Here is a 26,348-nt window from a genome sequence, read left to right as displayed (position 1 = left end):
CAAATTCTTAAAATCCTCTGTTTTTCCAATTTTACCAATGACAATACAATATGCTGTAAACTATAAAATATAGATATCTTTTGATGGATCATATTTAATTCTTTTATCGTGGGTAATAAAAATCTCAAGAAATAATTTACGTTTTTATCTGCGATCTCTTGTTCAATAAAACAAATATTCATAATATTGTTTTTCAATATATGTGATGTCATAGAAGGAAGATGAACTAAACTGGTGTAGACTAGTTTCCCTAGGTATATACACATCTAAAAATCTCTGTAATATATCGACCATAACAACCACTGTTCCTAGCCCCACAGAATGAAGCAAGTCAAGACTCGTTGTAAAAATTTCGCGTGATTTCGTTTCGCCCCCAACAATGTAGCTGCGGTTGCTCCGGCTGCCGTGATATTGTAATATGTATGAAATTCGGAAGTATTTAGGGAAATCGTTGTTAAAGATTTCGTCGTTTTGCCATCCGACGACTACAGTTCCACATCAATGCCAAGATGGCAGCAGTTGGCATTTGTGCGGTTGGCTGTTGGTTTTCTGGGTTGGCAAAGCGCGTTGGTTTCGTATAATTTTGCTACTTTTTCATGCAAAGTGGGTGGGGGTTTTCTTTCCTCCATCTCATTCCGTATTCCCCACTTCCTGACCCTACAACCCGCACAAACATCTACCCCCCTGCTCGAATTTCCAGAGTTGGCAACCTCAAACTCAAACCCACGTCAATGTAACACGCGTGCCTATAAATTTCTATGGGGATAGGGATAGGGGGGTGTTGGGGGTTCCTTGGGGTGGTACAGGGGGTCAGAGGGCATTGTCGCCAGGTCTGTGTATAGGCGTGGGCATTATAAGCCCGGATTTCTTTATTCAATCGTTTTTGCGACTCCCGCAGCGCTCTCATCATCGGCGGCCATAAAATAAAAGTTACGCACACCCTTGGGGCCGGGACATTACGCCCCCAACTCCCACCTCCCACCCACATGTTCATATGTACCCACGCATGTCCTGCGGCGTGTTCCATGCTTGACCGGTTTTTTCCTCCTTTTTTTTGCCAGGACAATCTGGCCATCTACCCATTCAATACAAGATAGATGGCCGCTGACCGCAGATAATTGCCGCAGCCAGAGGAAAATTGGAAAATTGCGCACAAAGAAGGCTAAATTTGCATGCTGCGCATTTTTCAATGAACAATGACGTAACACATAAGCACACATTGTGTTGGCCATTTTGTGGGGCTTATCAAATCGGAAAATCGCAAAATCGGAAAAGGAAAAGAGAAAGTCGTCTCCACCCAAGCTGAAGCAATGAAAATCCAGGCAATGAGCCCAGGATCCGGAATCCGGAGTTCCTTGGAGGGTGGAGGGTTGAAAGTGCTAAGCTTATTGCGTCGTTTAGGCAACACCCGGGCCAACGAATTGGCCAAGTGGCAGCCACAGCGATGAACCCTTTGAGTGGCAGACAAGAAGATATATGTACAGGATACAGGGACACACACATTCACATTTGCTCGCTAAAGGTCCTGTAAGCACAACCTTAAGTCTTTGATTTGCCGACGAAAGTATGCCAAGCCAGGGAGAGAGCTCTCTTTTGAAAGTTCCTTGGGATCGCATTTCCTTTCGAGGAGGAGAACCCAAAGAGACCATGTGACGTGTAGCGAATTGACAAGATTTTTGCGACTCTCGCAATTTTTATGACTCCATTTACTTAGAAGCAGGCGGCACGGGAAAACTTTCCTGTTGATAAGCAAAGCAAACCTTGTAGAGGGCTGGCTCGGTAAATTTATGCTGATGTGAAGGGCCCCGAAAGACAACAAACTTGACATGGGGGCCCTGGCTGAGCAACGATTGTAAAATACATTAGCATAAATTTGACATAAACGTTTCACAAACAGTTTCTTCTGGCTGAGATTGCTGTCAGCCATCCTACATCTAACATACAACACACAGCATCCAACATACAACCCCCCTCGTGTGACTTATCGTTTCAGCTTTATTAAACCGGGATATAGATGTGGAAATGCGGAAAGTGCAAATCTGCAACTGCTAAAACGAGCCATGACATAGTAAATTCCACAAGACACACCCGCTTTAAAATTAATTTAAATTTTTAATATGATGCCCGCTCGTAAATTTCATGTTTGTGCTGCGGGCAAAAATCACTGAAATACCCTATAGGCAGGGAGTATTATGCTTTTAAAAAGATTTTGTTGATTTATGAATTTTTTGACGGCCGACCTGGCTGGTTTTTGTCACTAAGCTTAGTAAAGGCATAGATTTTTATTGGTAATGGACTGAAAATAGGGCACAGCATCATCGGTTACTTGTGAAACTCTGCCTCACGCCTCACAACACACATCAAATTCATTTCATATGCTAACCCGTCATCAGATGGAAATGCCCCCTCCTCAAACCGCCCCTGGCCATGTGGCCATCTATATGAGCATTTTATTCTGACGAGGCGACGAGAATAACATGTCAAATTTATAACGCCAGCAATTGCGTTATGTATTTTTTATGACTCCGACGGCTAGGCAATAACCCCAATAACAGGAGGAAAAAATTGGGGGAAATGGTTTTAGCCAGATGCCGTTGGCGAGAAATGGATAAATGTTTTTTGCCGAAAATAGCCTGGGCATTTTTTACGATTTGCTGAACTAATTATGGCCAGGTTGAGCTGATTTCGAAGGTCTATTGAAAGCTGGGAAACAATTCCCACCAGCTTCTCATATCATTATCATTATTATTATAATTTACAATCCAGTCAGGCAAAAGCGACATCGCGTTGGGGGTTCCTTTCTTTCAAGAGGGAAATCGATGCCACATTGGAAAATGAAATGACTGCCTGGAAGGCGTCACGTTTCCAGCGAAGATGACGGCAATTGTTGCAAATCATTTTTTATGCCTTGCACTGCCTGCGGTGCGGCGCATGAGTGCGAATATAGTTATATCTATTCTGTTGTTGCCAAAAGTTTTGTTTGTTTGCCGAAGAAGTCGGCCCACAGGCAGAAGCCGTTGCTTATGACTTTCATTTGTTTTGACATCACGTTGCTGCAGTTCCCTCGGATTCGGATTGGGATTGGGGAACTCAGAGGGGGAATTCGAAACTGGCTGGCAACTTGGAAAGATCGAAAAGTTTTATGGAATGTCTAATAACTGCTTCCTCTATTTGAAAACTATTCATTTACCTTTGGCCAATGAAAAAAGCATGCCAAATTCTTGGCCACAAAAATGTATCTCTCGACTCGGTTTTAAATATTGTTATGAAAGTATGTGCTCAAATTCTTAATTGGTTTTAATGCAAACGTGCTTGTCAAATATTTTGTATTTATTTGGTAGTCAGAATTTCTGTTGCTTTATTCTTTTCATGGGGTGAATATTTGCATTGTAATTTATTTCTTGACTTGGGAAAAATTATATTTATTTGGTCTTTTTACTGAGTTGTTATTAAGGATTTGATTGAAGTCGATTTAAAATAATTTTAATTGGCTTTAAGCCGTTCATAAAATATTAAATACTTAAATGTAGATAAATTAAATTCTTTCAATACAATTGAACAACACTTTTTAATTTAAAAAATTAATTCAAAGATATTTGTTCAATTTATTTTTCACATAATTTTTCTTCCTTAATTTTAAGTTCTTCCTGTTCTTAATCCTTTAATGTATGCCTGTATCTCTTTAATCCTATTATCTGGTAAACTTTTCTGAACATTAAGAGCTCTAACTGCCCTCGCTTGGGTTTGAAAGAGAATCCATGAGCAACTCATAAAAGAAGTTCAGCACGTTGCCGCCGCGCTTTCTGTTTGTTGTTTCGCTGTTGGGCGTATTGAAAGTCGGTTTGTATTGGCCAATGCCTGCCGTTTTCCTTTGGCATTACGCGTTATGGCATGAAAAACACAGCAAATACGGAGGCAACAGCGGCTCCCATGACTTTGACTTTGCTGCACGATAATCAGAATGTTTTTCCTAGTTCCCCCAGCCCCGTGGCCATGGCTACGTGAAAATGGGCAAAATGCGCAAATGTTTGCGCACTGGTTGAGCAGCAGCATAGCATAATACATAAACACGAACCCCTGGCCAAAAGTTGAATCCGAGGAAACTCATCCGTGGCGTAGCAGCTTCGCTGGCGGCGCTTATGCATTTTTCATAGCGCACACAAACACGTGCTGGCCACATATTCATATATGTATCTGCGTATATGTATATGCGAAAAAAAAGAAAGGAAATGAAATGAAAATTCCAGCATCGCCCCGAAGAGAATCGGGCGCATCCATCAACACGTCAAAAGGGCGGCAACAGCTGCCGACACTTGGAGTGCCAATAAAAATGTTAAGTATTCCAGCACTGTTGACAAAATTACGTAGAGGTTGGGGGCTCAGAGCTATAACTTGCTAAGATACTTAAGATACTAGATAAATGCCTTTGATATGGAACGAAAAGTATTTCAAGGGAGAGGCCATCATTTAGGCATCAGATTAGAGGGGCGGCGAAAGACATAGTTTCTCTGGAATGGGCTGCCAAAAGTATCTGCCAGATACTTTCGGCACTTTTTCCTTTTATCTTCTTTGGCAGCTCGTCAAAATTGAATCTCAGGACTCGCACTTGCTGTAATGAGTAAAGTAACACGTTTCCCGCAGCCGTGTAAACATGCTCATTACACCGACTGCCAAAACATGCAGGTGAAACCATGCGGAAGGACAAGTTTCGGTGGGTATCTCTGTGCATATATGTATATATTTACACCCGCGGCGTCACTAGTATTTACAGATTAGCATAAAATTAACGCACACGCCCACGCATTTGTACAAAAGTAATTTACATGATAATACACTTCTTGTTTTCGAACTCAATTTACAGCCTGTGCCGTCGAGTTTCTAATTAAAAATCGAGATCAGACTTTTTTTTTGGTTGTGTTATTTTTTGCCTCTCAGCTTTTTGTATTATGTTGATTACACTCACCCGCTTGCCGCGCTTGCCACGCGGTCCTTTCTCTCCAGGGGGTCCTGCAGGTCCAATGGGTCCCGCCTCTCCTCGAATCCCTGGTTCTCCGGGTGGACCTGTGTACAAAACCCAATGTTAATTTCACCGAATCGCTTCTAGTGACAGATTTCAAAATGCGAGCAAACAATGGCAATATACCTATACCTATACCGTCACACAGATACTACAGATACAAATACAGATTCAGCTACGCCCGCAAGTGTTGTGCAAACAGTGGGCGTGGCCTTTGTAATTATAGAGCACCGAGAGCTCAATATAGCCCCCACTCCCCCCATACCATTCTGTTGGTTTTGGTCAGCAATTTGTTCAACTGGTTGATGATAAGGGACGGACAGCTCTTGATGGTTTAACGATGGTCGGGGCTTAGTTGGCAATGCAAATTGTTTATTTGCCTGGGAATGAAATGCTCTGAGTTCACCGTGGTCGGCAGTCGATTGTAAATGGTTCAAGGCCCCAGCTTCTCCCTATCTCTATGCTAATGATGGCAGCGACTTGACCTACTTAATGGCATTCTATATACAGATATATAACGTCGTCGCAATACCTTTCCCTACGACGCCACTTCGAGCAATTGGAATGCAAACAGATGCAGAACAAAAATGTAAAATGCATAAGCTGCACTTTTGCTGGCAGCTGGAAAATAAGACCTTACACGCAGAAAAATTAAGATGGAAATAGAGACAAATCAAATGTTCTCCATTTAAAAAATTCGTGTTCATAGTTATTCGACAAGATATACTCCTGAAATCAAAACGAAAATGTTCTCCAACATACTTATTAAAATTTTCCCTCTCACTTATTCGAGAAGAAACGTTCTTAAAATTGAGACAAATTTACTCTTGAAATTAGGAAAAATAAGTATCTATTTTGGTTTTCAAGAAGAAAGTAGTCTCGAAGGCCGAGTCCCTTCATCTAAACTTTGTGAACTTGGAATTATATCCATCTTGTCTTACTTCTAAGATCGATAGAATGGCGGATTTCGTTCCTGAGAACGTATTTTTTTCTTGGGTTGCTCATACCCCCGTCGTCAAGGAATCTCATTCTCCAATGGATCTCTGTGTATATGGAGTAAATACTCCACAGCCGTCTGTTGGCTGCAAATCCAATTTGAGCTCATCATAAGACCCCATCCCTGACATCCCCTCCTGACAATTTACCGACCCCCGGTGGCTCACATTCTTGCTAAACGCAGGCTCTTCACTCAATTTGCGTGCTTTGTTCCTAAGCCGCCATGCTGAAGTGGCTCATAAATCCATCAGCGGCAAATTGACTTTGCCCCACTGTGCGGTCGTCGACCAACCTGTTTAGTTAGAATAATGAGAAATTGCGTTCTTTTTTTCGGGCTGTTTGCCATGGCCATTAAACGAGACCATTTGCACAGCCAACACAACCAACACAACCAACAACGAAGGGTAGGGCAGAAGGGGGCTTATATCATAGATAAATCCAATTGTGCGGCTTGTCAAAAACGGGCCAGGGCAAAAAGATATAGTGAATTTATTAAGTTCATAATATTGCGTTTTACGCAAAAGGACCTCGTCGTCCTGCGGAGAGCATAAATTTACCGGCACGCCAGGAAAGAGATCCTCTGATGTCGCCTCCCATTTGTTTATAAAGCCATTCAGTCCATTGTCTGGGCCAGAAGTTTTCTATTTTCTATTTATGTATGCATAATTCACCGTTAAGCATTTTAAGCGACAATTGCAAAACAGTATAAAAACTATGGTAGAGCAGAGGGCCCAGAGAGGATTGTGGATTGTGGATTTATAGTGTCCAGTCCAGAGTGTCCAGGATATTGGATTGCCGGTCGGTCAGCTTAGTGTTTATTTTTGCCCTGCTGGCAGATGGAATGCCCGAGATAAGTTTTAATTTCATAGAACGGATGCCGCCCGAAGACGCAATGCAATCAGCCAAAAACAAAAACCCAAATGAAATGAAATTCAAATAAATCATGAAATAAATTGAATTTTTTGATATTACAGCTGGGATTGTCCATGTTTTGTGCTGAGATTTTCTGGGCTCTGGGCTCTGGGCCACCGGACAACCGGCATTTTCCGCCTGAAAACGACAGCACATCCAATTGCTTTGGGCTGCCAGGCCCACACACAAAGAAAGCTTAACTAATTACGGACCCGATAAGATAAGCCGTCGAGACCAGACAGACGCAGGGAATCCCGGAAACAAATGACGTTCCATTTATTCAAATCAAGCCGGAGAAATGTCCCCTGGGTTCTGGGTTCTTGTCGCCGAATTTGGGGAAAAATAAATTGCAATTTCATGTCCATCAACGCACCAGGGAAAAGTGGGCGGGAGTTGGATGGATGGGCCTACCAACAACTCAACGGAGGTAATCGAATGCAGCACTAGTGCAACAGCAACTGCAACTGGTAATCCAACTTCAACTTCCTTTGGATATCGCAGCAGCAGATCTTGCAACGCAAGTACAAAAGTCCAGAAAGAAATCCAGAAACAATAGCCAGCTACACGAGCCTCGTCATCGCAATCACATCCGAATGCCAGTGGCGACATCGAAGCACTTTGATGCCAGCCAACTGATAAGTCAAGGGGCGGTGGATGAGGGGCAGGGAAGGGGGTGTGGCACATCAAGGGGTGGAAGGGCGGCTGGGAGGAGGGGGCGTGGACCCTCGTAATGATGCGGGTTGCGCAAAACCGCAGCCAAGCGCTTAATTGATGGCGTTGCTTGATGGCCTAACGAATGGTCAAACGCACTAGGGGTACTCAATCAGGGAAAACTTAAAAAATTATAATAAATCGTAAATAAATCATAAAAAACCTTATCTACTTATATATTTAGATGTATTATCGCTGACAAAACTAAATTAAAATGAAATTCCAATAAGCTTTTATTATAATTAGAAAGTATGTAACGGATCATCATGAAATTAGAATTTAATAGCCTTTTGCACAGGATCATTACAAATTTCAAAGCCAATTAAAGCCATTAATGGACATTCAATGTCGTGTTTAATGTAATTTCAAGGGGGCGTCATACCAAAGCATAAAAAAGAAATTACCAGAACCAAAATTAAAATAAAAATGTATTCTCTCTACAAAAAACCGACAACGGATAGTCAACACCATTAATACGCAATCCATCAATTGGTTAAAGAAATTTCCTGTGTCATACAATGGACTTTTATTGGCCATCAATCCATCTACTAAATCCATCAGTCGCAGCTCGTGCGATTGCTTATTTATTGCGACCGTTGAGTGCCCCTAGTAAAACAATAGTACAAGCTTTCCCACCGAGATCCCAACCCATCCCATATCATACCATCAGATTCCATAGTGTTGTACTCCAACTCGATGGTAGTCATGCTAATGAGCCGCTAAAAGCAACATAAATGACATAAAGTTGCATTTTTACGACTGCGGCCAGTGCCACGAGTTTTTGGGCTCTACAAATTTTTACGAGAATCACTAGATTTGTATTTGATTCTGGGGCGTTTCAACTATTTTCGAACGGCATGTTTTTGGGGCTATTCTCGTGTATTAAATTCGTATAAAGTGCAGAAATGTGTTGTGTTGGGAGCCGGCTCGTAAAACCGAAAGCCGTATAGAAATTCCATTGTTGTTGTGGGCGTACCGAACTCCCTACATTTCTATGCGCATTTAATTGACGTTAAAGTCCGAATTGGGGGAACAACAAAGGTCATAAAAGTTATCGCAAAATGCAGCAGTGGAAAATGAAATTTGAAAATTACCAAATATGGCAGAGGCGACGAATAAAATATTTAAAATATGTGTGAGGCCATAAAAATTTGTTGAAAAATTGTGTGAATAGAGCGCGCGCGCTGGCACTCTGATTTCCATTTAAACGAGCCGACCAAAAATAAAAAAGGCCAATCTAATGGGACACTGGGATTGTCAATGACTCAATTAGACGAGGATGTGGGCCACATATTTCCAGCACTCCCAGATGCGAGTGACAATAAATTAGATGACCCGCACCACTTGAAAAACTCCATGTTCGATCGATCGATTGATGCCCAAAATGCACAAGTATCTTTGTATCTGTATCTGTGTTATCCCAAATGCGTTAAGTGGCAAACAAACAAATAGAAATAGTACTTACCTGGTGGTCCGGGCGGTCCCGGCGGACCCTCGATAATGCCCGTGGGGAACTCGTCACCCTTGATGGTTGTGGTAAGTCCGCGATCGCCTCGATCGCCCTTGTCACCCTGCAAAGTCAGCCAGAGAGTGAGTCATTGTGGAAATTAAGTGGAAAACTCAGAGTCAGCCTGGGACAGCCTTAATGCATAAATAAACGATAAATACTGAGGAAGAAAAGAAAAGCCCGAGACCATAAAGAAAATGGGAAAGTCAGGAGAACAAAAGAGGACGACCCGACAGGATGACAGCGAATCACTGGCAGTCACTTAAACCGTCGCCTTGTTTATCCAACAGATACAAATAATGCATTAATCCTGTTGACATCTCCATCCTCCCTCGGATTCTCTTTATTGTTATTATGTGTGTGTTATCTGCGCGCTGCCTTTGTTTGTGGTTGTAGGTTTTTGTAAAGGGATTTTCGGTGAATCACAATCACCGGCAGAAACTCACCTTCGTGCCAGGTGCGCCGGCCACGCCAGGTGGTCCTGCGATTCCTGGCTGTCCGGCCTCGCCCTGGACGCCCTGTGCTCCAGTTTCACCCGGAGGTCCTCGCTCGCCAGGCACCCCAGGTTGTCCCGCCTCACCCGGAGGTCCTGGCGGACCCGGTTCACCAGGCTCTCCCTGTGGTAACGAGGAAACATGTATATTAGCTCAGGACTGGGATAGGGTTCAAGATCTCCCATGGAGTTCGGGGCACGTGCAGGACATCAACCATAAACAGGACATGCTGGGCAATGGAACTTAAAAACTACTCACCTTCAGCTGTATGACTGTGGAAGCGGATACATTGACGCCTGCTTCTTGCAAGTCCTTACAGCATCAACACAAACCAAAAACAACAAGTTTAAATGCAACATAAAAACAATATTAAATTAAGTTAATAAAAACAATGGTTAATAAATCATCAAATATTAAACTTCAGCTGCTGCAAAAGCCAGATTAGCCAAATTAAAAGCAAATAAACCAAATGAAATGAGCGATCTTAAAGGGTAACTTCAAAACTACGAAACAAATAGGATGGAAATTCCATTAAAAACTACCAAGGGATCTGTCCGAAAAGTTGCCACTGCCAAAAAGAAAGGAAAAGGGGGAAAGTGTCTACCGAACTACAAAACTACGATGTTGCAACGAATTTATGGCGGAGTTTAAACAAAAGAGCCAAGGCAGCAGGACAACCGACGGAAGACAGAAGCCAGAAGACAGGAGACAACTTAAAAGCATTACAAACGAGAATGAAGCGAGACAATAAACACAACTACACAAGGATACAACTAAGTAAAAGGACGACAAGGACGAGGACTGGACCAGAAGGACAAATCCAGAGACCAAGGACAACCAGTTGCGAATAATTTGTGTACGCTGGGCAGCCATCGCTTGGCCATCTGCATTTGGCCCCTGAAAAATGGTCTTGACCATGTCCAACGTCTACGTCCAACAGGGAATTTGGGTGGCAGAGTGATAAAATGTGGCAAAGAGTTTGGATGGGTGGTGGCAATACCTTAACAGCAACTATCTCCGCATAGCCCAGCGTGCCGCCATGCAGCGTTGTCACCGATCTCTTCAGACCCTAGGAATGCAAAGCAATTTGGACCCGGTTAGACTCTATTTAATTTGTAGCCAAGAATTGCAGCAGCCTTTGCGGATTTGGACGACTGAAGGAGGACTGGGTGACGGACTTACCTTCACCGTTTGGAAGACATCCATGCCGGGGTGGCCAACATCTCCCTTCTGGCCCTTGTCACCAGGCTTGCCCGCCGAGCCCTTCTCGCCGCTGATGCCATTCATCCCCTAGGCGGAGAAAATATATCCAAAGTTTTCTTAAATATTAATTCCTTTCCTTACTTCCCAGAATATGTTGCGTTTTAGTAAATGTACGTTTGGAACTGATGTGTGAATATGTCGGATTGTATGTGCAATCATTTCTTAAACATCGTTTTTCCGGTGATCGCTGGCTGGTTGCAATGTTTTGTTATGAATTCATATATTATTTTTTTATAATTCATAAGGCTTGGCTTAATTATAAATATTTAAAAAATTTAAACCATTGAGTACCACTGAAAATCAAGCATTTGAAGGATGATTTCACATATAATCCGCTTGAAATCTAATACTCTTTCTTTTTAAATTTAAAGTAATGTAATTAAAAGATTAACGTGTATATTTAATGTTTGCACTCTGGATGTTTTCTTAACTAAGAATATTAATCTCAATTTAAAGGAGCTATTAAATTTCTAACGCATATCTTAAATCCAGATTGAATACGTTTTTCTGAATGTGTTAATTCGATTTCTATTGTCATATAAATCAGTAGAGCACTTCCAATTGGAAGGTCTCTCAGCATATGGACTTCATTTCCCGTTTTCGGCTGCCACTTACCGGATCGCCCTTCTCGCCGCCGTCTCCCTTCTTGCCGCGCTTCCCTCGCTTTCCCTGCGGACCTGGTGGACCTGGAGGACCTGCAACGGAAAGTTTCGAGAGTTAGTTGTGAAAAAGCAATCTTAAGGTCGCCTCATTAGTTGCCCATTGAACTTGCCGCTGACCCACAGGATCCCGGACCAGTGGCAAGTCATTTCCTTGGGTCACATCTTCGTTTGCCCATCTTAAATCCCCATTCCCATTTCCAGTTGAGCTACTTTTTTCAACGTTGTTTTTTGCGCAGTTGGCGCGAATTCATTTAGCTGAAAAATGACTTTTCGCAGCATTTTGTCACGCTGCGGGAAAAAAAAGCGAAGCTACTGCGAATGGCGACTGGCGGGCACAAAATATTTACAACCACTTTGGCTGCTATTATTTCGGTGCTGCGAGGAAACTTTATCTATCCAAAGGAACCAGAGGAGCGAGGAGCCAGGATCCTAGGACCTCGGAGCAGGACAAAGCTGCAGTCGATGCTTTTCAATTATTTCGCATGCAATTTTCCATGGCATAAAACTCACAGGCCAGGGTCCTTCGTGTCTTGTAATTTTCCACTGCTGCAGTTTCTGCTGCCAGTCTGCCCATGGCAATTATTTTTATTAGAGCCGACGCCGACTCGCTGCACTTGTTGTTTTCTGCATCTACGGGACAGGAAATTAACACCTAAAATTTCAAGACAAAGGCACCCAAACGCTTTTTGTATAGTCCAATGTATCAGTCGCAAGGTGTGAAAATATTTAATTAAATTACCAAGCAACACAGACAACAGAACAGCAACAGCAGCAGGGCATCTACCGGAAGCTCCAACATTCCCTAACTCTGAAGTTTTTTCGGGGCTGTTTCATATAATAATTGTTGTAATTAAGTAATTTCGTTTTTCCACTTCTCCGCTGAAGAACTGGAGAACAAGAAAGAGACCAAGGGCCTGGGTCTTCGAAAGGAAGCTGCCCTTAATGCAGGAAACGCCGGCAAACAATTTAAATTCATTTCTCGCTAAAATGGAGCCGCAAACTACCAAAGGCATGCGCCCCTCCTCTCGGTGGGTGGCAAACTGGGTGGGGGCGTTATAAAAGTGGGCGTGGCCATGTTGCAGACTGTTGTAGGTGCGAAGTGAGGCAGCCAGCATGACGCGGTCTAAGGTGCCGCCCCATTCTCCTAATCTACGGATGCTTATTTAATTAAAAAAAGATTTTCCAGTGCAGAAACAAGAAAGTACGAAGGCAAGAGCAAAAGAACCAAGACTAATAGAGTATATTTACAAGAAATGTAAAGGTGATTGCAAAACTCGGGTATTACCTGGTGGGAGTTTCTTAAGTATAGACGATGGTTTATTGGCAATTAGGTACTTAAAGTTAACTTTTAGATACAATGGATATAAGGCATCTCCTGACTAAGTTTAAGAATAAAATTACAGTAAATATAACCAAATCCTTTCTGATAGCTTTCTTAAGAACCTTAAGAACCTTTATAAGAATTGAGATGTATTTATAATAAGAAAAACGATTGTAATAATTACCTAATCCATTCTGACAGATATTTTAAAGAACCTTGATATTAACACCCGGTTTAAGCAAATACAACAAAAAAGAAAAAAGTTCTTATTGAGCTTCTTTCCTATCGGCTTACCCTAATCAATAGATCTGCTAAGAAAACCCCTAGAAGTGCTCCATTAAGCCGTCCATGAAATTTCCCTAATCTTAAACTGTGGCCCACTGTTCGTCGTAGTCGCAAATTATGCGCTTGCAGCACTTGCCAAGTAATAAAAGCCAACCAATTAAGCGTGGCTAAGACCCGGGCCAGAAACAATGAAGGAGTAACTCTGCCCGGCGGGGTGGACGAAAGTTGGGAGCCCCATAGATGGGGCGGGACAAAAGGAGGGACTTGAGCGTCAAGTGTCGTAAGCCAAAGCCAAACGGAAAGCGTTGACGCACGAAAAAAGAAAGTAGAGTACGGAAAATCGGGGGTGGTATGGCAGGAAATATGGGTGGTGGGAAAAGGACGAGCGGAAGGCCTTTGTGAGCGGGCGGAAAAAGTTAAAATTGCTCTTAATCTAATAGCAACATAATAATCATAATCATAACATCGTTTGCCTTCACATGGGTGCCCTGTGTCTCTGCCTTCCCCTGCCCAGGGTTTTCCCCGCGTTTTCCCGGCTTTCCCAATCCCTCTTTCATCGTTGCCATTAACGCCGCATTTTCCGTATTATTTTCGCGTTGATGGCGCCATTTTGGCTTACAGTTTGTTGGCTGCTAATGGCATTTATTTGTTGTTCTCCCAGCTCCTGTTGATACTGCTGCTTAATGCGCTAAGAAATCTTATTGCGAGCACATATATACTCGTTCATATATATTATATATTGTATGGGTTGTCAGGCAAACTAAGTGCGCTGCCAGCTGATGAAGTTGTTAAGTCGCAACTTGTTTCTTTTCCGCCCAACTTGATGGCAGTCCTGTCGTCTTCAATGTATTTTCCCGCTTTTACAGATGATGATAATAATGATGATGATGATGATGGTGGTGCAGGCAATTGAACGTACTCGCACATACGTGCCAACGAAGCTATAAATCTCTATCGATGGCATTAGTTCAACTGCTCTTGCATCAGCTCAGTCAGAATCAGATGAGGATGGGAATACCACCCCCCAGAAAATGGGAATTATGTCAAGTTGTGAGCGTAATAAATACCCGACTTGGCATCGTTTACGTGCGTACAACACCACGACAACACGTACATCCAGCAAACAACGGCTAAACAAGTTGGCAAACACCCCGGAGAGATGGGCAAACTGAAAGGACTAGGACTACATCCCCGTTTCCCATCTCCCCATCTCGCAGGACAACCCGAATGGTTCTGCACCTGATCGGGGAATTGAAGTTTCGCCGGCTGCAACATCAACTAACTTTGCCGCCACACTTGGGGCTTGTTCATTCTCCCAGAGATTCATCTAATTTGCCAAGTTGCCAGCCAGCAGGGCAGCAGGCAATTCGGGGTTCAAGGACTTGACTCGACTGGGTTCAGTTCTTGTGGTCAAAGCTCAATTGATTTTGCACTGAAAAGGATAACTCTTTTGGGCTCGATTTGAATAGAGGGCTGATTGGGTGAGCTGCTAAAATGATTTCTTTGGAATTTGCTGATACAGGTTGGTCTTAAAATGAAGAACCCAATAAATAAATCAGAATCCAGTGAAAAATCTTTAAAATCGGTTAAAGATATAAGACTCGCAATGCTTTAAAAGGGGTAGCAATCTAGGGATACTTTAGCCCTAAAGCTGGGAAAATAAAGAAAATTAGTGGTTTAAGCCTGTTTGTACCATTTTTCTTAAAAAGTTAAATATGTATGCTTTTTAAGTAGTTCTCACTCTCGCTTTATTATTAATATTGCTTGGCCAAAGTAAACTCTACCTATATTCTTGAAAAACTCTTATCTATAAGTGCACCTGCTGCTTGTCTTTGAGCTATGCAAAAAGTTTTGCTGCTTGAAATCGGATTTTCCAGCTTTAAGGCAGCCACTCGGCAGTTTCATTAGCAGTGCTTAAAGGCAAACGCGTATAAGTTTAAGAGGTAAATGAAATTTTCATTTAAAGTAGTGGCAGTGCAGCTGGTCCGCAAACCAGTATCCAGTATCCAGTATCCAGGATCCCTGTCATCCTGTCAAGGACGTCTGTGCGCAGCGCAAAATGAACTGCCAGCCAGGAGTGAAACTTGAAATGCAAACATTGATGGCAAACTTTTAACTTTTGCCGTGACGTGTGTCGTCCTTGTGCTCAGTTCCCCGGTGTCCTTCGTACGTGCGTCAGTGGCAGGCAAATGCAGGCTGCAGGCTGCAGGATGCAGGATGTGCGATTCCAAATGCAGCCAAATACGAAATGGTAAGCATACTTGAAGCATTTGCTCCTTCCTGCTGCGGACATAACTGCAAAAGTTTTTCCTGCTTGCCTAGAGTCACGCATTTTCCGACTTAAGAGCACCCCCCTATCCCCATATTTTCCCCACCCCTTTTCCAATGCAAATGAAATTATGTAGCCAGCGGCGATGGGTGGTTGGGTGGCTGGCTGAAAAACAAAGGACGAGGAAAATATGCGAGTTGCTCGTATAGCAAATGTTGTGTTGCTAGTTGTTTGTCTGCAAGTTGCCACTGTAAATCTTCAATAAATGCGAATGCGAAAATGCTGCGCTACATTACATACAAACAAAAAGGGCGGCAACTTTCGTCCTGCCTCTCGGCGGTGTCCTTGTCCTTGTCGTCTGCTGATATGCGATACTTTCCATACAAAATAAATCTTATTCCCTTTCCATTTTTTCTCTTTTTTTATTTTCCTGCAGCTTGTCTCCTCTGCCAGCGGTGTTTTGTTCGCAAAAGTGTCTCATGTTGTCCCAGGCATTCCTTTCTGGGATATTGTAATTGTATAGCGATTCGGTTTCTTCCTGGAAACCTGCTTGGATGCCCCACAAAAACATAATAAGCATCGCTGTGTGAATATGATTTGGCGATTATCAGATGTGATTTATGCCTGCTCATTAGGCCAGAAACCTGTTCTTTGTGTTCGTATTAAAATCCGAAAACCAGTAAATCAGTAAACTGAGCAGAGACACCGGGTCAAATTAAATTTAGCTGGCCAATTTAATGGACAAGCTTCGTTCTATAATTCAATTCAAGTGGTAACTATGGACATGGCTAATTATTTCACTCCAATGAACACGAATGCCCCATAATTGACTTATGCTCCTATTATGTGCAAGATGCGTAACTCCATGACTCCATAAAGGCCGGATCATTATCGCTGCCAAGTAATCAACAATGGTCAGATTCAAATTAGTGGACCTCGGGCGATGTCTGATGTTCGACAAATGCATTATGACAAACTTTTATTGGCTGTCTGAGAGTGTGTGTGTGGGTGTGAGAGGAAACGGAAACAGTAACTGAAACACAGGAAGTCTCACACACAGGCTGAGTAACTCGGATCCTTGGATCCCTGGCATCGTCTGGTTTTATTTACAGGCGAACATTTGCACGAGGTAAATGCCTGGCGGTTTGGCAAAGCGAGAACCCAGACAACACGCACACACAGATGTCAAGTGCAAATGTTTGGCAGCTGGCTATGTGTGCACTCAAAAAAATTAGAGCAATATCAATTTGATATTATAGTGTTTTGTAAAAATAAAACCGAGTATTACTAAAACTCACATTCAATAGAACAAAAGGTACCAATACTGACGGCGGTAACATAATTGACAGTTTTATCCATTAAATACATGCATCCTTTAACAGAAGGAGACCGCGAATTCTTCAGAGCATGGCAACGTAATCCATTAAAAAACCGAATTCTTCAGAACCACGGATTCCAATATTTACCACGGTACAATTTTTGACATGTTTCATTTCATTTTTAAAAGCCATGATTTAATTTATAATAAAGAAATGAAATATATCAAATTTAAATTAAGAACATAAAGTTTTTTTCCGTGTATGTGTTACCACGGCCAGGAGGCAAATGTCTGACAAATCTGTTGCATTATGGAACAGCAGCAATATCGATTTGTCGACACGTCCTTGCCATTATTTCCTCTTTAATTAAACGCCCGAAATGCTCATTAGTGGCCAAATCCTTTGGTACTTCTCAAAAGGGGTTAACTAATGACCGACATTGCGTATACGTAATGCGAGTGTGCACACTCCAACAGGTTGCTCTTATGGGGGCAATTAATTAGCGAATGCCACGCCTACGCCGCCAATTACACATGTAAATGCAACGGTGGACAAATGTTTTGCGGTTTGCCCATAAATATTATAGGTAATTGCCAACGAGAGGGGCTGGCAAAAAACCATTCTTTGGTTAATTGTAAATTGCATTCACTATCCATCCGCACACGTTTTTCAATTCGCTTTTGCTATCTGATTGAGTGACGGCTTCATGGCTTTGTGGTCTCGTTGGCATCAGGCTGACCCAATCCGAATCCCAATACCATTTCGAATCCAAATCCGAAACCCACTCCATCGAAACCAACAAGCTGACAAATTAGCTTCACATTGCACATTTGTTGTTGCCACCGAAAAATTGTTGTTTGCGGCTTATTGCGTATTGCTCCTTTTTGTTTTCAACTTATTTGTTTGTTATTTATATTTCGGTTTTAAATGCAAATTGCATAATTTATTACAGTTCCTGCTCTGATTTATGTGCTCAGCACATTATTTTTTATTTGCTTAAAATTAATGCTTTATTGTTATATGAATTTATGGGGAATTTTTTACGATTTAAATGGCATTTTATGATAGGTAATGTGATTTTAATAGAGCAGCGGAGAATTCAATTCACTTTGTTATTTATGAGCGCTGTGTTTTTCGGTTCTTGTTCTTTTGTTAAGCGTTAATAAAAATAATTCGTTTTCCCTGCCATTCGCGTTTTTCGCATTTTCCAACCAGAGATATGGATTACGCTTTTCTTTGCGCAGCTTGGCTTTTCGCCGCTTTGCATTTTAAATGCAATTTGATTAAACCACATTTTGAAAGGAGCTGTCGACGGGGTATCATAATTTCCATTGTGACAACTAGGACAGCCGGAAGTCAGTTTGTTTTGAATCCTGGAATGGACTTCAAATGGGAGTTTCGGAATAAGCCCAGGACCCAATGTACTTTAAGGCCTTTCCCGAGTTGAAAACTTTCTCACATTGTTTTGAAAACTTTAAGTCATTTGATTTAATGGTTATGCTGTCACTTTTTTTCGGAGGTCCTTAAAGTCCAGTTTATTAAAAGGCCTGTCTCTTGATGCGGACAGCCAACATAAAGAGGGAAAAGTAAACAAAAAGAGAGGAGGGAAAACACTTGTAAATCCCCAGGGCTTTACCTTATGTTTAAGTAATTGGTAAACGGCTTTGGGATAAGGCAAACTTGTATATGCAAACCCTTTTTCCGCCTTTAGTGGCCTCGAGACTTGGATGTTTTTGTTTTTCTGTTTTACAAATAAATAGAAAACAAATACCGGACTAATATAGAGTCCCAAGGATAATCCCTCGGAAGTTGTTTTGTTATTTTTGGTCCCAAAATAAGCAATAGAGTATCTGCAAAACGCGTTCCCATGAACAAAGGGAAAATCTAAAACAATTTGAACGAACACCCTCGCTGGAAAAAAAAGAGAAATGTTTGAATGATAATCCCCTGGAAAAATACGTGGGGGGATGGGGGCGTAAAGCCCTCCCAACAATAGAAAGTGTTTGGCGCTTAGAAGTGAAAATGAAAATAAGAAAAAATGAAAATAAGAATTTCATTTCACTTTCCGCGCGTCTGACTCGCTGTTGACTGATGGCTGACTGGCCCCGCCCACTTTTCCCCGCCTTTAGGGGCCCCCAGATCGAATGGCATTAGCATATTTTCCGCTGGTTCCGAGTGCTCGGGACTCGCTTTCAATACGCTTCCACACAATTGCACAGTCGGAAATAAAAAAAAGAAGAAAACGCCAAGACCACAGCGAAACTGGAAATATCATCTTGGTGGAGCGAAATGCTGCCAGGGACAACGGGAAAAGAACAAAGCGGGCAAGACTGCCTTTATAGAGCAGAGCATGTAAATATATTCCATGGGTAAATCAAGAAATTAATCCCTTCAGCAGCTGCGACAGCCTCAAACAAAAAATGAAAGATATATTTTTTTTTTCTGCTGAGCCCCTTATAAACACAACAATGAATGGGCGAATCAAGCTGATGAAGAATGATATAATAACAATAATAATAACAGCGGATCCGAACCCCTACAGATAAGCCATAAAAAATCACAGCACCCACTGCGGCGGCGGGCAATGACAATAAAAAATGTGACAAGTGATACAAAGTAAATACATGCGAATATGAAACAGGCAGAGGAGCAATGAATGGCAATATGTATCCCTATATCTATATGCATGGGTACCCGTATCTGTATCTGTATCTGAATCGGTATCACTCTTTTTTCGCCTCCGAATGGTTTATTTGGTCTGCTGCCGCCTTTTGCCGTTGCAGTTCGTGTGTGGCATTTGTTCGGATTTCAGCTCTTTCTTCTCTTTTCGGACATCCTCATCGGTGGTAAGCCTCTTTTTATGGCCGTAATGGAATGTAACCGAGCCACTGACACAATACAGAATGCAGCTCACATATTGCCATTGCCCGATGAGTTATGGCTTAATTGTGATGTCAGCGTCGGTGGATGTGGATGAGGGTGGGGATGCGGATGAGGTGGCTGCCCATCGAGCCATACAACTTGTTTGACAGTGCCCATCCAATGCCGCCAAGTTCTGCAAATTGGAGTTCCTGTGCAGCGTCTCACCACCGCCGATGCCGATATACCCTTCATGTTCCACTGGGTTCGTTCGTTGCCATTCCTCAGCAAAAAAGCAGTGCAAATAATTTCTCATATATATTCCCACATGAATTTGCACCCCAGATAAGCAGCCAGCGGGAATCCACCACTTAGAAAAAATATTAAACCCAACTTTTTCATGGTAATATTGGAAACTTATGTGAGAAATACCAAGAAAGCGTTCTTTTTATAATCGCCACATATATATTAAAATATAAACTAGCCTAGGAAAAGATATACAAAAATTTATGTTTTTTAAATCACAATAATAGTTTGAACAATAAAACCCTTTTTTTCTTAAAATTTTAATAAATATTTTATATTTTATAACTTTTTTTAACATATTATAAACGTTACCACACCTAATTTTTAGTTCTGGCTAGCACTTTTCCCTAATTTTCAAAACACACATCTAGATAGTTTATTATCCTAAGTGTATAAGCAAACTAGCAGATTACGCTTCAGTAGTTCCTTCTTTTGACGAGCTACACCCGACGAATGTCCCAATAAATAAAAGGGAGAGAAAACAGTCGCTCTTGCTGACACCTCAGCATCCCACTTGGGGATGGTATGGGATCGGGATGGGGATGGGGATGGGATGAAGTGACATTTACACAATGGTTATGTTGCCGATATGCGCGATATGTTGGAGCCATCACTCATCTGAGGATGTCTCATCCGTGGCGCGAACACTGATGATATGAATGAATTATGTGGGTGGTGTAGAGTTGCAGGCAATGGAGGTGGGGTAGGTGGTGAAATGTTTTGGGGCTTGGGTAGCTACACATATACTATATAAGGATGGGTCTGTGTCGACATGCGTTTAACTTGCGGCAATTTTGTAACATGGTATCTGCAGACGAGCGACAATGTTGGAAACATTGTTGCAGTGGCAACATCGGCCACAGCAACAACAACAGATGCAGGAACAGGAGCAACCTGCAGCTGATGCTTTTGGTGGCATATGCGAGTGCTTGAAGCTTTTGTGGCATTGTTCGTGTGGCATAATTTAAATAATTGAAAGTTTTACGCTTACGCGCATAATGCGATGCACAGGACAGCAACAGCTGAACGGCCGGATGCCGATGGCTGAGGCATGCACACGCACATCCACATCCACATCCAGCATCCTGCGTCCATTTGGCAGCTGTCCCGTCGCTTTAATGAGCAAATTACAGGCGAGCCACCACCGCCTGATTCTGTGGCCAGCTACATGGGAATGAAATTAACCAATTTCACTGGGCAAATGCAAATGAGCGGCGGCTAAAATATACCACGATTTTTTATCCACATATATACATATATATTTAAATGGCCCTGCGCATCCTGCGCTATTTAATTTTGAGCCGGCGGGTATGTCAGACGCGAATTCAAATTAAATGATCACACTGCGCCCAGCACAAGTTCAAATAGACAAATGCGCCGCTGCCCGGGGCACAGATACAGATGCAGATACAGATGGACAGATATATATATATATATACACTGATACAGATGCGGACACCGGCAACCCTTTGTGCCACCACTTCCTGCCCCCTTTTTGGTGGGGAAATATATATGTACTTATGCCCCCCTTGGTACGTGAGTGCAAACTGCTTACGTTCGTATCATACAAATCATGCAGCTGCCATAAATTCTAAATTGCCAGCCATTTTAGCAGACACACAGCCGCAGACATGGAAGTAGATGGATTCCCGGGGAGGGGGACAATGGCCTGGACAGTGGCTGCCACAGGGCCAAAGGGGGCAGGTTGACTGATAAAAACGATGCTGTGGCCGCCGATGGGGCGATGCCACTGGGAATGCCACAGTGGTCCTACGGGTGATTAAACGACACTTTAAAATAATGCCTTCTTCTTTGCTGGTAAGCAAGCAAATAATTGCTACAACAAGGACGTAAAGCTTTTTTAAAGTGGGCTCTGGAGGTATTATGTGCACCATTGAACTATAATTTAAAGGTAGTTTACTGCTTTACTGATATGTTTTGGTATCATGGAATGGAATTATAACAAAATCCATTCAGATTGTCAAAACATAAGCAAGTAGTCATATGATAATTGCATATATTTTGACAATCTGAATGGATCTTTAAGTAAAAACTTACTCATTACATTCAAATATGTGTAAATACCTGTTAATTTTTAAATATTTAAAGCCTACTTTGTAAGTTAGCTTCATTTTCTTGATATTATCAAAACCAATAAAAGCTCAGGTAGACCCTCTTATATATTCATATGCTATCTTACTGCTGCCCCACTGTTCCAATGAGTGTGTTGGCTCGAGTTGTGAAACATAATGAGACTTGACATGTTATTTGCCCATTGAACGGTCAGCGAGTGTGTGATTGAGTGTGAATGGTGTGGGATGGATGCCCATGCCGGGGGAGTCAGTCTCTGTGCCCATTTCCCCGCAGAATGTTTGGTGTTTTTCGGTTCCGAGTTTCGCAGAGCAACCGTGATTGCTTAAATACGGAACTCAGTTGGCCAGAAATGCCAGGATCAGGACGCTGGAGAGCCACGCCCTTTGCTTGACTTCTCGTTTATTTCATATATGTTTCGCTGTGACTGAGGGTCTTGCTTTGTAAATAAATTGAGAATGTGCCACATGCATACGAGCATGAACGCATTCCCAGTCTCGTATGCAAAAGTCTATTTATTCTGAAGTCAAAATATGCAGCACACAAAGTGGCAGCAGCAGCAGCTTTCTATTATTTTAACTTTTTATATTTTTCATACGCTGCTCAGCTCCTTTTTTATGGCACACTCTCTGCGTCGCCATTGCTGTTGTTGTTCTACAGAGTCTCTGGCTTCATTATTTTTATTGGATTTTCCAGGGGGGCCCTCAGACATGGAGGATATATGATAATGTGGGCACTTCAAACGGGTTCAATAGAACCGTTCCCAGTTCGCAGCTCTTCTAACTACCAAGAAGAAAGGAGAATCTCGTGGCTAATCCAGACTTTCCTGCACCCACACACCAGCTCTCGAAGATTGCTAGTCATGTTGTAACCACAGGCTAGGGAAAACACAACCAACACACACTCTCTGGGGCTGTCATGCAGGATTGGAATGCATCTAATGGCATAGCATGGCATATTACACATACGCCCCGTGGCGCATTGTCTAATAAATACAAATTTAGACAGCATGATTTGCCAGCAGGGCAATGCACTTGGGTTCGCCTGTTCGACCGAGAAACATGAACCTCAATGGACGAGGGCATATATACCTAGCTATATTATTTATTGCGGGTGCTGACCTTTCGGCCTCCATCCTTCCAGATGGCCAGCCCATCTGGATGGCCCTAATGTGATGTGGCCGTGTATAACAGGGTCATTAGGCACAAGTGCCAGTGCGCTAATTATGCAGATTCAAGGAGCAGGAAACAGGAGCAGCAGCTGCATAAATCTCCGACTGGGCCAACACGGCCAATTATGCGCTTTATGGTATGGCCATAACATAACTGCCTGTGCCCGGAACACTTGCCCCACAAAAGGGGTCACATAAATCCCGATTGTGGCCCGACCTCAAGCCACTGCAAGTCGCATTATGACAAGGCCTGCCAAGTCGCATAAAAAGTGCGCCAACTTTGCCCGCAGGCCAAAAGTGCAAAAGTGGTTGCAGCTGAAAGATAGCCGATCGCTTTTAGGCCAAGCCACAAACCACCAATTTGAGGAGAAGGAAATATGTATGCCCGACCAGCAAGAAAATTACTGCAGCTTATGCAGATTAAATCTCGACTTTGTTATATTTAAATATTCTGACTTGTTATTCCTTTCCTTATTTGTTTACCTTATTTGTTCAACAAAATAATTATAAATAAATAACTAAATCCATGGTCATGTTTGCCCTACTTACGAATTCATTGCCATAGTGTTTAATTATTTAGTGTCACAATAATTTTACTAAAAGCAAATAAAATTTCACACCCAAGCGGCAGATCTTAATTAAACATCTTCTGCTCAGCTTATTGCATTTGAATATTTTTGTTTTCTTTGATGGCTATTCAAAGTGAAATTCATTTAACCACTGACAAAACAAGTGAAAACATATTGAGCCTAACCAAAAGAATGTATATCCTTGGCTTAAATTTTTTGCTAATTTTTTTATTTTATTGCAACTGTTAGAAAAGATTTTCTTTGAAATGCAGAATTTATTTAACAGCTTAAGCTTAATTGAAAACATATTTTGCTAAGCCAATCGAATTCCTGACTTTGATTAATTTCTTTATTGTCTTGAAAATTCTTTAAGGCATGGCCTTTACTTAGCAGCTTAGGATACAATTAAAAGAGTACAACAAACTGGCTTAATAAGTGAATTTTTATTACCAAGCCAGAAGGATTTTTAGGTCTCTGACTAAACTTCTTCAAAGTAAACTGACTTTACAAATGAAAGGAACTTTATTTCGTACCAGCTGAATTTAAATGTTGTCTATTCTTAGGCCTCGGGTAATAATTTCCAGTACTTCTGGGTCCGACCTGCTGAACATTTGATGTACCGCATCAACACGTTGTAAGATAAATGCGGTGGAGCTGGTCCTCCGATGCCTGGGCTACCGTCGAGTGGCCAAATTTCAAATTAAAATTAACATTATGCAAATTTCGCCAATTGCCATTATACTCGACATTGTCGCGGGTCGCTGCCGCAGTCAAACAATCCCGCCGCCCACAAAGGATCGGTGGACCTAAGATGCCGGTCCATCTTCTTTCCACAAATTCCCGGTGGCAAGGATACCAAGGATGGCTAGGAATTCAGGAGCAGTCGCAAAGTCGGGGGGCGGCAAACTTTTTATGCAAATTAAATGTCTGCGAGTGACGCGCGTGCGTTTTGTTTGCTCTAAGGCGGCTGGGCGAAAAAACACCGACCCCAAAGCAATTCGGAGCGTTTTCCCCGCTGTTTTAGTCGAGGGTTTTGGGTAGAACTTTGTTTTAATGAATTTTTTACCCGCAACGCTGAGCATTCTCAATGTTTGCTTAATTAAAGCGAATGTGTGTGGGTGGGCGTGTGTGAGGAAACATCTGCAGAGCCCCCCGCTGTTTATTTGACTTTCAACATGCTGCGCTTCATCATCATTAACAAAATACTAGCGCCACCAACAAAAAGAGCCTGCCAAATCAAAATAAATACAACTTAGACCAGCGACGACAACAGAAACTACTCGAAGCTGACGAAAGATGTGGCAGCCAAGAAGTTCAAGTTGGTTCAGGCTACATTTGAGATGGTATATGAGCTTTCCATACAGAAAATATATTTTTAGAATATTTGAAAAGCCTAGAAATACCAAATAAAATTGTTCAATAAATAACATCTATGATTTCATAATCGATTCTTTGAATATGTTGTATTTTAAAAATAACTTTAAATTTCAACTTTATAAAATATGTCAAATTTTGTTTCCATCTTTATGCGATTCTCGTGGCTTTAAATTTAACCTTCACTTGGTTTTCTCTTTTGTTTAAAAAGCATTTTTTTTTCACTTAACAATTTATAATAAAATTTATTGTAGATATCACTAAAGACTCCCAACAGCTAATGTGTTTTATATAAAACTTTAAACTTTATAAGCAAGAAATGCAGAAACCTTTTGAAAACTGTTTGCAAACATTTTTAATATGCACCTCCAACTTTCTCCAGGCTGAACACTTTAATTGATATAAGACACCGATAACTGTAAGCTTTAACAACGACGGCGGGACTGAGATTATAATATATTTAGTCCAGCTTTTGTGTTTTTTCCGCTCCTTCATGGGGGTTTTTGTTTGTTATTGCTGCGGTGGCTGGTGAAATTTATGCGCCCTGTTGTTATTATTTTTCCAGCTTCCGCTGGGCCTACCAAACAAAACACCAAGAGTCTGGAGTCTAGAGTCTAGGGTAACTACAACAATGTTGCACCATGCTGTGGCAAGAAAGGGAGGAGCAACAGGCTGAAGGGAGGGACGTTTTGGATTATGGTGGGGGTGAGGAGTTGCGAGTTGGGGAGTGGAAAGTGGATACCGGATAGTGGGGACTTGGGCCCTCAGTAGTGGTCTTTACTTGGACTCAACTAGCGCCAGAGCTCGCCAATCCCCAAACTTCTGGCCCTGTTCTCGAGTGCACTCGCAGTTGTTGCCGCTGAAGTTGCTGCCACTTCAGTTTTGTGTTGCTAGTCCGCGGCTGTGGCTGTTGCTATTGCTGCTGCCCTCCTCTGTGTTTGTGCTGCATTTAATTTGATTGCATTTTATTTACTTTAGCCATATCTATATAAAAAGACGCTGAAAGAGGCGCCAGCGAATGCGGTTCGTGAGTTAAATTAATTCCACTTGATACACAATTTTCATCCCATCATCTCGACTGCAGTGTTGCAACATTCTGTGCGGCAGCTGGTGCATGTGGCCAAATGCATTGTTTGTTTTGTTTTTCGCTTGGCCCAGAAGTTGATTAAGCGCCAATTTATTAGTTATTCCATAGCAGGACTAGGCCAGCCTTTGCTTTCAT

At 42.1% G+C, this 26,348-nt stretch overlaps 1 protein-coding gene and 1 long non-coding RNA gene across 16 annotated transcripts in view; one reads left to right on the top strand and one right to left on the bottom strand.

The window, feature by feature from the left end:
* Positions 1–26,348, bottom strand: part of LOC119555029 (collagen alpha chain CG42342) — a 72,866-nt gene that overhangs the window by 10,345 nt on the left and 36,173 nt on the right. For 8 of the 15 annotated variants that reach the window (XM_037866178.1, XM_037866244.1, XM_037866220.1 and 5 more), the window contains exons 3-8: positions 11,516–11,595; positions 10,820–10,927; positions 10,638–10,706; positions 9,590–9,760; positions 9,102–9,207; positions 4,964–5,061 (exon numbers count right to left, since the gene is read on the bottom strand). In XM_037866178.1, coding sequence (XP_037722106.1) covers positions 4,964–5,061; positions 9,102–9,207; positions 9,590–9,760; positions 10,638–10,706; positions 10,820–10,927; positions 11,516–11,595 — 632 coding nt within the window. Of the gene's footprint in view, positions 1–4,963; positions 5,062–9,101; positions 9,208–9,589; positions 9,761–9,895; positions 9,950–10,637; positions 10,707–10,819; positions 10,928–11,515; positions 11,596–26,348 lie in introns of all 15 variants that reach the window. The other 7 variants (XM_037866209.1, XM_037866227.1, XM_037866260.1 and 4 more) reach the window with 3 other exon arrangements.
* LOC119555229 lies at positions 19,547–20,159 on the top strand. Its single transcript, XR_005219874.1, has 3 exons — positions 19,547–19,602; positions 19,659–19,880; positions 19,961–20,159. It is a non-coding gene; the product is annotated as an uncharacterized LOC119555229 (long non-coding RNA).

The sequence above is a fragment of the Drosophila subpulchrella genome, chromosome 3R (genome assembly GCF_014743375.2).
Source record: "Drosophila subpulchrella strain 33 F10 #4 breed RU33 chromosome 3R, RU_Dsub_v1.1 Primary Assembly, whole genome shotgun sequence".
Lineage (NCBI taxonomy): Eukaryota > Metazoa > Arthropoda > Insecta > Diptera > Drosophilidae > Drosophila > Drosophila subpulchrella.
The sequence above is the reverse complement of the archived record's forward strand: the minus strand, read 5'-3'. Positions and strand labels throughout refer to the sequence as shown.